General features: G+C 39.1%; 1 protein-coding gene and 2 pseudogenes across 2 annotated transcripts in view; all 3 read left to right on the top strand.

The window, feature by feature from the left end:
• The first annotated feature begins 117 nt into the window (after positions 1 to 117).
• On the top strand, positions 118 to 9,150 carry LOC140317782 (protocadherin gamma-A12-like; annotated as a pseudogene).
• Positions 9,151 to 10,326: 1,176 nt separating this feature from the next.
• On the top strand, positions 10,327 to 12,824 carry LOC140317781 (protocadherin gamma-A11 pseudogene; annotated as a pseudogene).
• A 1,295-nt stretch (positions 12,825 to 14,119) lies between these two features.
• LOC140318082 (protocadherin gamma-C5-like) overlaps positions 14,120 to 17,154 on the top strand; it is a 259,247-nt gene continuing 256,212 nt past the window's right edge. For both annotated transcript variants that reach the window (XM_072395745.1, XM_072395730.1), the window contains exon 1: positions 14,120 to 16,504. In XM_072395745.1, coding sequence (XP_072251846.1) covers positions 14,120 to 16,504 — 2,385 coding nt within the window. The remainder of the gene's footprint in view (positions 16,505 to 17,154) is intronic.

Raw genomic sequence — 17,154 nt, 5'->3', positions numbered from 1 at the left:
TTCACATTTGTTGCTGAGAGTCATGCTGAGATAACATGATACTGCCATGGACGCGATATCGTGAGATCACGCGAGATCTCAAATCAGCGGGAAAATCAATGAAGCAAAATACGGAAGATGGCAGCACCGCGCGCTTATTTTGACAAGGTAAGATGGGACGTGTTATATGTCTCAATGGGAATTATATCATGTGCACAAAGTCACCATCATTTTGTCCATGTCTTCCAGTGGTATTTGTTCACTGTTATTTGTTTGTTTATTTATTTGTTTAAGACAGTTTATGCAGTGTTAACTAACAAACACATGTAAGTGGGACAATATTACTAATGTCGTTAGCGAACGTAACCATTATGGGCTGACATGACAGGGGAAAACAGAAACGCATAGCCTCTTCAGTTAAAGGTCTTGTGATTAACCTAACACATATACATAGCCAGTTTGGCTGTACCCGAAAGAATGTATTATATATAGGGTTGCCAACCCTCCCTTGAAAAACGGAATCGTTCCGTATTTAGAAACAGTTGGCAACCCTAATCATCATGTTTTACTTCTCATTTTATCATGAACCAAATGTTTTGAAATGGTGAAAGGTCTGGACCACAGATAGGCCAGTTAATCAAATTCAAAATGAGCTAATACTTTTCTTAAGATAACACCTGCTCTCATTTGAAATAGTTTGTCTGCTTTCCTCTATTTTTTTTTTTTTTGTAAATAAAGTATGGGAGAGTTGCAAATCCTTGCATTCTGTTTTTATTTACAATTAACAAATATCCCAGTTTCTTTTTTTGGGTTTTCTTTATAAAGTCGGCTATTGCATGATTAAATTAAAACACAAAATAGTAAATATTTGTAAAATAATAAAGACTTATGTCTGACATATGTTTAAAAATGCTGACTATCCCAGAAGGATTAACATGCAGTATATCGGTAGTTAAAAATGGTCTAACCCACACTGCTGGTTTGGTGAGATGTTTTTCCTTTTTATTTTTTCCTGATCTGCTTAGTGAGGCTGATGCTGTGAAGCGCTGTGACTATTGAAATCAGAAGAGAATGCATCTTCAAAGGTCTTTGTGTATACCTGAGTGAAAATCCATCCAGAGAAACTGTTGAAGGATTACCTGTTATGTTAATTTACCTGTTACTTCACCAAGGATATGACCAAAGTCTCAGTGGATTTTTTTTGTGCATTCCATTTCTGTCTTGGGTTTTTTGTAAACTGATATATGTATGCGTTTGGATTCCTATCGAACATATGAACATAAGTGAAAAATCATTCTTTATTATTTCTATTTATATATTTGTTTTCTTTTTGTTTATAGGATGTTGATAAAACTACCACTTCTGCCATAGCGGAGACACTCTTTGGAATTTGTGTCGTTTGACCAGAAGCTGCAACAACAGCGTTTTGATTGTTCTACAATGCATGGAAGTGATGGGTGAGTTGGGCAATGTAGGTTTTAGAGTTGCAGTGTTGCTTTGTTATATCTATGCAGTAAATCTGAGCTATATATATATATATATATATATATATTTCCAAAAGTATTCTCTCACCCATAAGTGAATACTTTGTGTCACTAAGACAGCTGAATCATCATTAAGTTGGTTTGACCCTAGTACATTAAATTGGAATAACAGAATTGCATAATGTTGAAATAAAACAAAATAATCATGTGAAAATCCTTTCCATGAGTTTTTAATGTTCATTCAAATACTTAATTTTTGAGTGAACAGTTCCATGTTTAAGAAAAAAGAAAAAGAAGAAAAGTGCTTAAAACAAATAACAATAAACACCCACATGCTCTAAATGCCTGTAGTTACATATTCCCATGAGCATTTACAAAATGTTTACTGGTGGTTCTGAATTTTAGCTAACTTTAGAAATACCAACAAATTAACAAACAAGCTGGTTGACTCGGTGTTAAGAAAGTAGCCTGCAGTGTTTGGTCTGCACAGCAGCGGATCCCTGCCTAATGAATATGGATATTTACTATGGCAGAGTGAATAGAAAGTGAAGCTGTGGGCCTTTGTCCTCCTGCTCTTTATGTTTTGGCCAGGACAGACACAAATGTAAATTGTTCAAAGACAACATAAACACAGACTGCACAATATTATGCAGAGCATGGGTCCATTTCCGCAATTGCAATAAGGAGTGAACTATAACAGATGAAGGCCAAATAGGAGAATATACAGTAATTTGATTATGAGAAATATGATAAAATATAAAACCATGATAGAATGTCTTAAGTGCATCTTATATTATTGTGAAGGGTGAAGGGTGAATGTGTTTGTGTCAGTGCTTCAGTTGGCTGGAAATGTTGCCCACTGCTGTGACTCAGCAAAACCACCATCCTGCCGACAAAGGCAAAATGGAGTGAGTTGAATGAAGATGGTGAGATTAATGCGCACAATAATATTGGCCTGTGGCAAAAAATGCATTACACATTTCACTGCAGAGACAATCTGTGTGAGGGGTGAAGTTGCAAGAGAGTGAATAAAACAGGATGAGACGGGAGGTTGAAAATTATGCAGTCATGATTCAAACAAATTAGCTTGTTTTAGCTGACTTACTAGTGGCTAAAATATCAATTGAAGCCAAGGGTAATCTTTACTTTGATAGTGTTTTATGGAGGTCATCTTTCTTTTCCTTTTCAGTTCTTGGGGCGACTTTTCATTTAAATTTATAATGCAATTTCTGCTTTTTTCTTTTTATATATGTATGTGTAGACCATATGTGTATGAAAAGATATTGTTATTTTTAATGTAACTTAGTTGACTCCACCCAGGGAATACAGAGGAATAAGAATCCACCTTTAGTTAAGAGGGAAAACCATATAACACATGCTACCGCCTCAAACTTTGCTTAGAGCATGGTGATGGACATCTGAAGAACAAGGCTAGAATTGGTTTCCAATCACTGTTATCAGCATCTCCATCTGTAGTATAAATATCAATATAATATATACTCGTGTGTGTGTGTGTGTCTATATCTATATGAGAAGGAAGTATTCTTAAAAAAAATCAACACTTAATAGACTCAAAAGCAGAGAGCATTCCCTCCCCACTATGAAATGGGGGGTAGACCAGAACTGTTGGAGTACATGAACTACGATGCAGAGCACACAGGACGTGGACATTTCCTTGGTCAATGTTTGAAAAGCTCTCCCATATAGCTCTTTCGGTTAGTTGAATCTACCAAGAACACTGACCTAGATTACCTTGTTTTGATAATATCAGAGATTTTGGAAACCGTTAACAGTGATGTGAATGATAAAAGACTTTGTATGAAATGCTTTTAATGACAAGCACACTGCCTCAGTCATTCATTCCTATTTGCTACACTTGCTGTATCCACAGGAGTCCTAAGCAAAAGGCGCCATCTCCTGGTTAAGATATTACAGCACTTTGGATCATATTGCAACAAGCCAGTTAGAAAAGTTGTTTGAAGAAGTCATATAATTCAATATATAATATTTTTCTTAAATATTTACTCTTTTTTTCTTTTTTTTCAGTTTTTGTCTTTGCTTTATAGAAATATTTTAACTGTAAGTCAGTAAAGAAAAGAGAACCGTAAATATCTCCATTTCTTTTTCCTGTGGTGCGCATTGTATCAAAAAGAACATTGAATGAACGAAGGATTTGTGCATGTAATATTGTGTGACTAGTTTTGTAGCAGGTTTCACCAGTTTCACCAGTTTCACAGAATAAAATTCATAATAATAAGAAGAATTGAAAGGATAGTATGTATGTGTGTCGATTGTGAGATTAAGCTGGAGCACATGGAGGCACACAGACACAGGGGGAACGTGCAAAAACCATACTCATGGTATTCTACACATTCTCTCATTCCCACAGTTCTGACCACTCATGACTGTGATTTAGAACCACTGTCATAACATAGTCCTAGCTCCAACATACTGTCTGTCTGGCAAATTGTCAGCCACTCCACATTAATTACATAAAACTATTCATATTGGGAGTTTTGATTAAAAGCAATCCTCTATCATTTAGGAAACAACAATCATGCTTGAGGTAAGGCAGAGTACTAAAGACAGGGACCATCTTTTTAAATAAGAGTATGAGAGTGGGCATACTCGAACAGTCGGGTAATATTTTACACTCAAAAGTTGAAATGCAAAATATATCATTGACATGGAATTGTAACATTCAAATACTCCATTTTGACATTGCCAGAAAGCGGTAGTAATGAAGGTTAATCTTTGGTCAGTCATTAAAATGGCTCTGTCTTAATGATTTGCAATGTATAGACTACAGTGAAAATAAAACTTTTCCCAGTTTTTTTTCTTCTGTAACATTTATTTTCTCACTCCCGTTTAAAAGTTAGATTTGTCTGTCCAGAAACGATTGGCAGAGCTGCCAATTTCAACTGATTTCAGCAAATAAACGGACTTGATAAGTCTTCACCATGGTAGCCTATAGGAGAACAGAAATGGTAAGAGGGGGGATTTTGCCTTTCAGATTAACTTTGGAAGTAAAAAGTTTCAATATATATTCACAGCTTTGTTTGACAAATGTGAAAAACTATGTTAGTCAGACAACTTGGTAACATTTCTTCAGCATTCCTTCAAGAAAGTTGACACAAAAAAAACATTTTGGTTTTTGCTTCTCATAAAGTAAAACCAATCCAGAAGGACACAACATCTGCAGAGAGGATGGAGACTCAAAAATGTGTTGCATCTAAGAGGATAGGTGTGTTTACTTGTCTGCAATCACTACTTTACAATCTATTAAGATTAGACAACATTTTATTTTGTTTTGTTTTACCTTTTTTCCCACCTGTAGTTTAAGAGAAACTTGCACTTTGAACTGTCCAAATTGCTTTGTTAATTGGTTGTTAATTTGCACCATGGCCCATATATCATAACTACAAAGTAATTTTTGAACAATCAAATTAAATCTGATGTCATATTTCCCTCCTCAGATTTCTGTAAATCTCGACAGAAAACTAGTGGATCATTTAGATCATATTGATGAAGCCTTTCTCATTATTTTTCGGTGAAAGTTAGATTTTTGTTTTATGTCTAAAGGAAGATAAAATGTCCATAAATTTATTCACAAGGAAAGAAACATGAAATTGTTTCACGATCATTTAGAATTATGACAAGTACTGATGTGACACTGCCAAAGTATAACATTACCATACAGCATTACACATTTTTTTTACAGTCCGCAATTCAAATATCACTCCTGAATCGGCTGATTTGTGTGTTGTTGATGATGAAACAGTAGCTGAGATAATGTTTGCTGTGGCTTTAGCTAAACTGCTGAGTCATGACATTTACCATTAAGGGAAGAAAGCTGGAGAGTGGTTGTTATTGTTAGACAAAGGGTAGGGTTGGGATATGGATGTATTGTTTTTAATTGGGATACAGGAGAAAAGTTTGACCCGAGAAGTACACTGAAGCATACATAAATGTATTCTGGCTTTCAAGTTTCGCACAGGGTGAGAGATTTGTTGGGGAACTGAATAAAGGCATTACCATGAAAAAGCTGCTGACCAGAAGATGAGTAGCTGAAAGGCTAAAAGTTGATGAAAATCCAGTTACAGGCTTCAGTACCAAGCATACCAAAGGTAAACAGGTTTTGATAGTGTCCGTCAGAGAGTAGTGACTACAGAGTAAATAAAGTAGAAAAAAAACATTGAACTTTTGTAACTTAACTTCTGTAACATTACATACATAAGGGTCATAATAAGGACATGCTCAGACTTTCATACATTTGTTATATCCTGTGATATTTAACAACTTAATTGAAGAATACAAGCTTTTGCCCCAAACAGGCAATTTAGAGTTCCTAAATGTATAGGTATTTTAGTTTAAAGAGTTCTTTTAAACATCAGATGGTTTGGCTGCTTTAGTGGGGTTATTGTGTTAGTCTATAGGGGGCAGGTTCTGGTAAGCAAGAAGAATATGTGGAATAGTGTGAATTTTGTCATGAAATTTTATATTTCTCTTTGAAAACAACCTATCATGAGAACATTTTTTTTAATGAGATTAAAATGAGGATTTGTTTTGTGTTTGTGAAGATTAGGTGTGACCTTGTGGACTATGACTTTTCTTGTATTGCTGAATGCATTTTATAATTTATATTGATTTCATTTTATTAGATTGGCCGTGCTTCATTTTGTTATTGAGGACATTTTAAAAGGCAATTCAAATAAAATATTGATATAAAAGCAAATAATGATTTATGTTTTAATTGTAAGGAGGGATGTTGGTGACTGGAAAGACAAAGCAGGAATACACAAAAGTGTTCTGTGATGATGAAACGTTAAAAACTATGTTTTACAGTTCTGTGAGCTTGTTCAGACACTCTTGTTGTTTTTTAAATCTTTTTATTTCAGTGTGGTTTTTGATGCCACCAATGAAGTTTGTGATAATGGGAAATTGCATTCTGAAAGAGCTTATGAGACTGACAGAGACCAAATTTTACACTTGGGTGTTTGAACAGGCCCACCTCTTCTATAAAAGTACTGTTGTCTCTGTCCATGGTCCTGAAACCACCTATTAGAAAGCTTCAAATCAGTATGAAGAATTTTATATTATTTTGCTTTTGATGTATAATTACAATTGAACTTTTCGGAGCTTAAGTTCTAATAAAGTCTTTTAGGTTTTTATTTTATTCTCAGCTACTTTATACAGGTGAAAATATCACAAAAATATTTACCACAACCATTTTTTGTAATATGTGGATAAAAATGTGGTTGCACTTTACCAGTAATTCTGAATATGAAATTAAATATATAATGCTTAATATTTATTGAAATGCTTTATATTTTATCCAAAATGACTGACAATTTGACAACAAAAAAGAAGGCTCTATTTTTTATTTATTTAATTTTGAAAATCTTTCCCAAGGAAACTGAACCAGCAATCGTTCGACTGAAGGACAGCCACTGTATTTTCTGAACTACAGCCTCCCAATTGTGTACACTGGACATGATGTCAATAAAGTATTTGAAATGTACACACTGAAATAGTATTCATTAAATAATATTCATAGTTGGAAGATCCATGGTTTACATAAGCTTCTGATCGCCTGAATGTAGATTAGGAGGAGGCATGTTTAGACTTGAGAATACTGTGGTTGTAAGTAATAAAAAGAGACTCATGGTGTCGCTGTGGGCCAGTACAAAGGCAGAAAAGACATCTCCACCCACTGTTACTGCCTTAATGTTAGGTGCATTTTTCTCAGTAGAATACATTCATTCCACGAATTTCATTGCTTTTTCTACTGCTGGGATTTTTGCTCTTATATAGAACACAGGTTTTGTCCTGGAACCTAATTTGGACAAACCGTGGAAATAATATCTTTTCCGACGATGGGAGACAAAGGATTTTCAGCACTTTGTCTGATCCTCTGCTTTGCTTCCATTATTGTTACACTAAACCTCGTGAAAGGAGATCTGAGTTATTTTTTTCCAGAGGAGCTGAAACGAGATTCTGTTATTGGAAATATAGCCAAGGATCTTGGACTTGATTTGAGGACGTTATCTTCCCGGAAATCTCGTCTAGATTATGAGGGAACTCGGAAGCGCTACTGTGGTATTAACATGAGTACCGGGGATTTAATTACATCGGAGATAATCGACAGAGAAAGAGAGACGAAGATATAAATATAAATGTTTTCGCTATTGATCCGAAAACAGGGGAAATTCGAGCAACTGGTAAGATTGACTTTGAAGAAATGGGTTCTTTCGAAATGAGAGTTGAAGCTAAAGATGGCTTAGGTCTAACCTCTTACACCAAAGTTGTGATTGATATTATCGATGTGAATGATAACGCTCCAGTGATCTATTTAAAATCTTTGTCTAACCCCATACCTGAGAACGTGTCACCTGGTACAGAGGTTGGCATCATTAATGTGCAGGACAGAGACTCTGAGAATAACCAACAGGTCCGCTGCTTCATTCAGCAAAGCGTCCCTTTTAAGTTGATTCCGTCAATTAAAAACTATTATTCTCTGGTGACCACAGGACAGCTGGACCGTGAACTAGTGTCTGATTACAACATTACAATCACTGCCACTGATGAGGGCTCTCCACCTCTTTCCTCCTCTAAAACTGTTCAGTTATCTGTAGCTGACGTCAACGACAACCCACCTGTGTTTGAGGAACAGTCCTACAGCGCATATGTGAGTGAAAATAACAAACCTGGCTCCACTTTATGTTCCGTCACTGCTCGAGACCCCGACTGGAGACAGAACGGTACAGTGATTTATTCTCTGTTACCTGGTGAGGTGAACGGTGCCCCGGTGTCCTCCTATCTGTCTGTTAACGGAGACACGGGGGTGATCCACGCTGTGAGGTCGTTCGATTATGAACAATTCAGGAGTTTTAAAGTCCACGTGATGGCCAGAGACAACGGTTCTCCTCCTCTCAGCAGCAACGTGAGCGTCAGTGTGTTCATATCGGATGTGAATGACAACTCTCCACAGATACTGTACCCCGCCCCTGAGGGCAGCTCCTTCATGACCGAGCTGGCTCTCTGGTGTCCAAAGTGATAGCGGTGGACACGGACTCCGGACAGAACGCCTGGCTTTCCTATCATATAGTCAAATCCGGGACTTTTCAGTATTGGTCTCTACAGCGGAGAGATCAGGACACAGCGGGACATTTCTGAATCTGACAGCATGAAACAGAACCTTATTGTGTCAGTGAAAGATAACGGACAGCCCTCTCTGTCTGCCACCTGTGCCATGTATTTACTTATTTCTGATAACTTGGCTGAGGTGCCAGAACTGAAGGATATTTCTTATGATGAGAAGAACTCCAAACTGACCTCTTACCTGATAATTGCGCTGGTGTCTGTGTCCACCTTCTTTCTTACCTTCATCATCATCATCCTGGGTGTGAGGTTTTGTCGCAGGAGAAAGCCCAGACTGTTGTTTGATGGAGCAGTTGCCATCCCCAGCGCTTATCTCCCTCCTAATTACGCAGATGTTGACGGCACAGGAACTTTACGCAGCACTTACAATTATGACGCCTACCTGACAACAGGCTCCAGAACCAGTGACTTTAAGTTTGTATCATCTTACAATGACAACACGCTGCCTGCTGACCAGACTCTGAAGAAAAGTCCAACAGACTTTACTGATCCCTTTGAAGATTTGGAAACATCTGAAGAGGTATGACACTAAAATGCTTTCTCCAGCTAATTTATTTCACTGTTACACGGAGCTTTATTAATTTCTAGATGACTGTAATTTTGTTAAATCTTAAAACTCCCACGGGATTGTTTAATTTGGTATTCTGATTTTTATTTCTCGCTAATTATTCAGTCACACTCATCAAGTAATATATATGTAACTCCATATTTACTTAAGTGGTACTATTTCACTATTTAAGAAAATAAAATGATTCACTTTGTGTTAGTTCAATCAGACCGACCATGGCCAGCACAGAAAATACACATACTTTTTTTCCAGTTTAATCTTGACAATGGTTTTTTTGCCTCAGCGATTGCAACACATGGTCGTTTATTTAATAACGAGGGGCATAGAAGTGCCGTGCTCGTTTCAACCCAAGAGTTTTTTTTTTCTTCTGCCGTGTCAAATCACAAGGTCCCTGTCCATGGTGCTGAAACACTGATCAGGAGCTCGGGTGCAACTGAACACAAACTTTCTCCGTAATGAAGCTATGATACAGTGTGAAACTTTTGTTCATTTTCCATACCGGCTTAATCCAATTAATGTTTGGCTGGAGGGTGGGAGCAATTCCGTTGTTGTTGGGTGAGAAGCGGGGTACACCCTGACCAGGTCACAAGTCTATGATGGTGCCAACACCGAGGCAACAGTACGAACTACCACAATATCGTGGAGCCCGTTATAAATGAGTTAGTGAAGATTACAGTTGTTTTCAACGTGTACTTTTTTTTATGTCAGGGGCTCAAATAGGATACAGTAATATCTCTATCCATCACTCACTAACTGTTAAACAGCATGAAGACATTTTGGTAAAAGTAACATATGACGATGCTCCGTGGTTCACAAACATGAATTCCTTTTTTTAGCTTTTGCAGTATCGCCTTGATTTTACTGAGCATATCACATTGGACATATAGTAAGTCTTTAAAACGACATCTGTTGATGATAAATTTTGGATATTTAAACGTTGCTTAGAACATGTAATTGCATACTGGTGTAAAGCCTAAAAAATGACTCACGGTGCCGCTGTTGGCTTACAGAAATATAAGTAGAAAAATTGCACTACTCCACCCACGACTGCATAGACCAGTCGTGCTGATTTCCCAAAGAGGTGGTTGAATTTCCGAACATTTAAGATCTGTTGCAATACTGGGGAAGCTTTGACTATTGCTCATTTGTAGCAAATGCTGTTTGGTTGCTCCAAACCGTGTTTTGTCTTAATCAGCTGAGGAGCTTTATCCGTCCAAATGGGAGACAAAAGATATTCAACGCTTCGTCGAACTCTTTGTTTTGCTTCCTTTATTTTGACGCTGCACCTCGCTAAAGGCGATCTGAGTTATTCTTTCCCAGAAGAAATGAAACGGGAGTCTGTTGTTGGAAATATAGCCAAGGATTTTGGTGTTGATCTGAAGACCTTATCTTTCAGAAAAGCCCGTGTGAATTATGAGGAAACTCGAAAGCGCTACTGTGGCATTAACATGAATACCGGGGATTTAATTACGTCGGAGAGAATCGACAGAGAAAGCCTTTGTGGAAAGAAACCATCGTGTATCATGACAGTAGATCTGGTGTTAGAAAATCCTTTAGAGCTTCATCGTGTTAGTCTTCATATCCAGGATGTGAACGACAACTCACCAAAATTCAGAGAAAATTCAATTGAAATGGAAATAAGAGAGTCGGCTGATAAAGGTAATCGCTTCTCGATCGAGGAGGCCCATGACGCAGATATAGGTCAAAATGCTGTTCAACGGTATATCTTGCGAAAAAATGACAACTTTATTCTCGCGGTTGACAGCAACAAGGTTGAACTGGTTCTGGAAAATAAACTCGATCGGGAAAAGCAAAAAGAGATGGATCTACTTCTCACAGCTCTAGATGGTGGATCTCCTCAGAGATCAGGTACCGTAGTCATCCACGTCACTGTGCTGGATGCTAATGATAACGCCCCAGTGTTTAGTCAGGACGTTTATAAAGCCAGTCTGCCAGAAAACTGTCCTCCAGATACAATAGTGATTCAAGTTAGTGCTACTGACGCAGATGAAGGCGTGAATGGCGATGTGACATTTCAGTTTGGTCATGTATCTGATGACGATGTAAATGTTTTCGCTATTGATCCGAAAACAGGGGAAATTCGAGCAACTGGTGTGATTGATTATGAAGAAATTAGTTATTTTGAAATGAGAGTACAAGCTAAAGACGGTTTAGGACTAACCTCTTACACGAAATTGTTAATAGATGTGACTGATGTAAATGATAATTCGCCATCAATTTACCTCAACTCCCTTTATCATGTAGTACCTGAGAACGTGTCGCCTGGTACAGAGGTGGGCATCATTAACGTGCAGGACAGAGACTCTGACAGAAACGGGAAGGTCCGCTGCTTCATTCAGCAAAACGCCCCTTTCAAGTTGATTCCGTCAATTAAAAATTATTATTCTCTGGTGACCACAGGACAGCTGGACCGGGAACTAGTAACTGATTACAACATTACAATCACTGCCACTGATGAGGGCTCTCCACCTCTGTCCTCCTCTAAAACTGTTCAGTTATCTGTAGCTGACATCAACGACAACCCACCTGCGTTTGAGGAACAGTCCTACAGCGCATATGTGAGTGAAAATAACAAACCTGGCTCCACTTTATGTTCCGTTACTGCTCGAGACCCCGACTGGAGACAGAACGGTACAGTGATTTATTCTCTGTTACCTGGTGAGGTGAACGGTGCCCCGGTGTCCTCCTATCTGTCTGTTAACGGAGACACGGGGGTGATCCACGCTGTGAGGTCGTTTGATTATGAACAGTTCAGGAGTTTTAAAGTCCACGTGATGGCCAGAGACAACGGTTCTCCTCCTCTCAGCAGCAATGTGAGCGTCAGTGTGTTCATATCGGATGTGAATGACAACTCTCCTCAGATACTGTACCCCGCCCCTGAGGGCAGCTCCTTCATGACCGAGCTGGTCCCCAAAGCTGCTCATGGAGGCTCTCTGGTGTCCAAAGTGATAGCGGTGGACGCGGACTCCGGACAGAACGCCTGGCTGTCCTATCATATAGCAAAATCCACTGATCCGGGACTTTTCAGTATTGGCCTCCACAGCGGAGAGATCAGGACACAGCGGGGCATTTCCGAATCTGACAGTATGAAACAGAACCTTATTGTGTCAGTGAAAGATAACGGACAGCCCTCTCTGTCTGCCACCTGTGCCATGTATTTACTTATTTCTGATAACTTGGCTGAGGTGCCAGAACTGAAGGATATTTCTTATGATGAGAAGAACTCCAAACTGACCTCTTACCTGATCATCGCGCTGGTGTCTGTGTCCACCTTCTTTCTGACCTTCATCATCATCATCCTGGGTGTGAGGTTTTGTCGCAGGAGAAAGCCCAGGCTGTTGTTTGATGGAGCAGTTGCCATCCCCAGCGCTTATCTCCCTCCTAATTACGCCGATGTTGACGGCACAGGAACTTTACGCAGCACTTACAATTATGACGCCTACCTGACAACAGGCTCCAGAACCAGTGACTTTAAGTTTGTATCATCTTACAATGACAACACGCTGCCTGCTGACCAGACCCTGAAGAAAATTCCATCAGACTTTACTGATCCCTTTGAAGATTTGGAAGCATCTGAAGAGGTAGGAGAAGTTCGACACACCTCACAGTAGACGCTTGGCTTTTCAGCAATATTAACTGTCTTTGTGATTGGAATGTATTGATATCATCAGCTCCAAAAGGTTTTGGTGTTGTCTTTGTAAAATGTGTTCTCACAGTTGCTCATTTCGTCTTGATAATGAAGCTTTTTGCACATAGCTGCCATTTTGCCTATATTTTATGATACCATTTGACCTTCAAACATTTTAAAATCAGTGACAACAAGTGACCTGCTTCTGAGTGTTCCTTTCAACAACTAAAATTTAGTTCTGAATAGATTCTTGCGAAGCTTTACTATGTCTGTTTCAACGCTGTTCTCAGTCATTACTAAGTGTAAAACACCTCCACCAGTTAATTTAAAAAATAAGCTTATATTCCTTAGTTTGCCTGACATTATGGGTCTGCTGGTTTAACGTCAATTATATAGTAGTATTTTTGATTGTGAAACTGTTTTTGCTTGTCTGGGCAACGGTAACGATGGTCATTTTTTCAAAGCTTTCAGCGGCGCCTCATGTCATGGTATCTGTCCGTGGTTCTGAAACACACCACAGGGGTTCAAGTGCAACTCTAGATGTTTTAAGTTTTTTAGCGATGCAATGTCAGTTTTGATAATTCAATGACTGTATATGTTGTGAAAGATATTGATTCTTGTTCTTCACCCTTAACCGTAATGTGCTGTCCTGATGTAAAACATTAATACGCAGTTTGACGTATTATGGTATGAAAATTGTAAATAGTAATCATTCTTTCTAAGGATTTCTCCTGCTTTCCAAGGCATTAGCAGTGTACAGTTGTTGTTATAGTCATCAAATTTCAGAATCATCGCGGCTTGAAAGGTGCTAGAACAAACATAACATATCGTGTTAAGTCGAAACATGAAAAAGTATATTTCATTTAGCTCAAACGTTCAAGGTTGATCAATTCGTATACATTTCACATATAATTGATCACAGGGATTGTATCACATGCTATTTCGATAAAAAAAAAGAAAAGAAAAATAAACCTATGAAGAGTGGATGTTGTCTTCATGTCTTTTGGGATTGTCCTCGGAAACAAAATTCTATAAATTCAACTGTGAACATTAAAAGTGACTCAGGGTGTCGCTAGTGATCAGCACAACGATAACGCTCACCTCTCCACCCACTGCTTCATAGTCAGCAGCAGCTTCGATAGAGATGAGCTTAAATTTCAGATCATTTAAGACCGTGAACATTAACGGTGTTTGACAAATGTCTACATTTGGAGACATTTAATTTTTTCCCAACAAGGCACTAAAGTTACAAAAATCCGAGCACGTTTATAAACCCAGATGGGAGACAAAGGATTTTCAGCGCTCCGTCTGAGCCTCTGCTTTATTTTCCTTGTTGATCCAATTCATCTCGTGAAAGGAGATCTGAGTTATTCCTTTCCAGAGGAGTTGAAACGAGATTCTGTTATTGGAAATATAGCCAAGGATCTCGGGCTTGATTTGAGGACGTTATCTTCCCGGAAAGCTCGTCTTGATTATGAAGGAACTCGGAAGCGCTACTGTGGTATAAACATGAATACCGGGGATTTAATTACGTCGGAGAGAATCGACAGAGAAAACATTTGTGGAAAGAAACCCTCGTGTCTCATGACAGTAGATCTGGTGTTAGAAAATCCTTTAGAGCTTCATCGTGTTAGTCTTCATATCCAGGATGTGAACGACAACTCACCAAAATTCAGAGAAAATTTAATTGAAATGGAAATCAGAGAATCGGCAGACAAGGACACCCGCTTCTCGATCATGGAGGCCCATGACGCAGATATAGGTCAAAATGCTGTCCAAAGATACATGTTAGAAAAGAACCACCATTTTATTCTTGTTTTTGACAGCAGCAAGGTTGAACTGGTTCTGGAGAATACACTTGATCGAGAAAAGCAAAAAGAGATAGATCTAATTCTGACAGCTTTGGATGGTGGATCTCCTCACAGATCAGGTACCGTAGTCATCCACGTCACTGTGCTGGATGCTAATGATAACGCCCCAGTGTTTAGTCAGGACGTTTATAAAGCCAGTCTGGCTGAAAACTCTCCTCCAGATACAATAGTGATTCAAGTTAGTGCTACTGATGCAGATGAAGGTGTGAATGGAGATGTGACATATGACTTTGGTCATGTTTCTGACGAAGATGTAAATGTTTTCGCTATTGATCCGAGAACAGGGGAAATTCGAGTAACTGGTGTGATTGATTATGAAGAAATTAGTTCGTTTGAAATGAGAGTACAAGCTAAAGACGGTTTAGGACTAGCTTCTTATGCCAAGGTGTTTATTGATGTCACGGATATGAATGATAACGCTCCAGTGATCTATTTAAAATCTTTGTCTAACCCCATACCTGAGAACGTGTCACCTGGTACAGAGGTGGGCATCATTAACGTGCAGGACAGAGACTCTGAGAATAACCGACAGGTCCACTGCTCCATTCAGCAAAGCGTCCCTTTCAATTTGATTCCTTCAATTAAAAACTATTATTCTCTGGTGACCACAGGACAGCTTGACCGTGAACTAGTGACTGATTACAATATTACAATCACTGCCACTGATGAGGGCTCTCCACCTCTGTCCTCCTCTAAAACTGTTCAGTTATCTGTAGCTGATATCAACGATAACCCACCTGTGTTTGAGGAACAGTCCTACAGCGCATATGTGAGTGAAAATAACAAACCTGGCTCCACGTTATGTTCCGTTAGTGCTCGAGACCCCGACTGGAGACAGAACGGTACAGTGATTTATTCTCTGTTACCTGGTGAGGTGAACGGTGCCCCGGTGTCCTCCTATCTGTCTGTTAACGGAGACACGGGGGTGATCCACGCTGTGAGGTCGTTTGATTATGAACAGTTCAGGAGTTTTAAAGTCCACGTGATGGCCAGAGACAACGGTTCTCCTCCTCTCAGCAGTAACGTGAGCGTCAGTGTGTTCATATCGGATGTGAATGACAACTCTCCTCAGATACTGTACCCCGCCCCGGAGGGCAGCTCCTTCATGACCGAGCTGGTCCCCAAAGCTGCACACGGAGGCTCTCTGGTGTCCAAAGTGATAGCGGTGGACGCGGACTCCGGACAGAACGCCTGGCTTTCCTATCATATAGTCAAATCCACTGATCCGGGACTTTTCAGTATTGGTCTCCACAGCGGAGAGATCAGGACACAGCGGGACATTTCCGAATCTGACAGCATGAAACAGAACCTTATTGTGTCAGTGAAAGATAACGGACAGCCCTCTCTGTCTGCCACCTGTGCCATGTATTTACTTATTTCTGATAACTTGGCTGAGGTGCCAGAACTGAAGGATATTTCTTATGATGAGAAGAACTCCAAACTGACCTCTTACCTGATCATCGCGCTGGTGTCTGTGTCCACCTTCTTTCTGACCTTCATCATCATTATCCTGGGTGTGAGGTTTTGTCGCAGGAGAAAGCCCAGACTGTTGTTTGATGGAGCAGTTGCCATCCCCAGCGCTTATCTCCCTCCTAATTACGCCGATGTTGACGGCACAGGAACTTTACGCAGCACTTACAATTATGACGCCTACCTGACAACAGGCTCCAGAACCAGTGACTTTAAGTTTGTATCATCTTACAATGACAACACGCTGCCTGCTGACCAGACTCTGAAGAAAAGTCCATCAGACTTTACTGATCCCTTTGAAGATTTGGAAGCATCTGAAGAGGTAGGAGACCATTCCATCTGCCTGTTTTTCCATCTAGTTTTTCAGTGTCTCTCCATGTGCCTCTCAATATCAAAACAGTTTTTTTTTCCTTTTTTTAAATCAAACTTTTGCTTTTGAATTCAGCTTGAGTTTTTAATTTATCGTCAACTATACTTCACTTAATATTTTGCAAGGATAACAATTCTCCATTATGTTAGACATTATCGTTTCTTTTCCATTTCTTGAGATCACCTCATTTTTCAAACTTTCTTTTCAATATGACTTCGTGAGGAGTCCTGTTTCATAATCAGGTAAAAAAATGCTTATTAGATCTTTGTTGAATCTAATCATAAACTATCTGCCTGAGAACACGGTTCGTATCCAACCAAGACACTTGTTAAAATTCGTAGCAAAAATTAACATTACGTGTCTACAACCTTAAAGTCTTGTTAGATTCTGAAGGGATCTGCACTTGGTGCTGAAAAAGTCCATCTGCACATAAACGCAAGTTTTATTGGGGAAGTAATTTTTTCCTCCCTCTGCGGTTACGTTTTCAGATTTAACCCAATCTCAGCATCTTGCTATTCTTTTTGTTCCTATAAGTGTAATAATGAAAGAGTATTCAGCACCGATTAATCTTTTGAATTGCTGTATTTGAGCGGACTGTCTCG

Source organism: Leuresthes tenuis, unplaced genomic scaffold (genome assembly GCF_036924035.1).
Source record: "Leuresthes tenuis unplaced genomic scaffold, fLeuTen1.0.hap1 SCAF_11, whole genome shotgun sequence".
NCBI classification, from domain to species: Eukaryota; Metazoa; Chordata; class Actinopteri; order Atheriniformes; family Atherinopsidae; genus Leuresthes; species Leuresthes tenuis.
The sequence above is the reverse complement of the archived record's forward strand: the minus strand, read 5'-3'. Positions and strand labels throughout refer to the sequence as shown.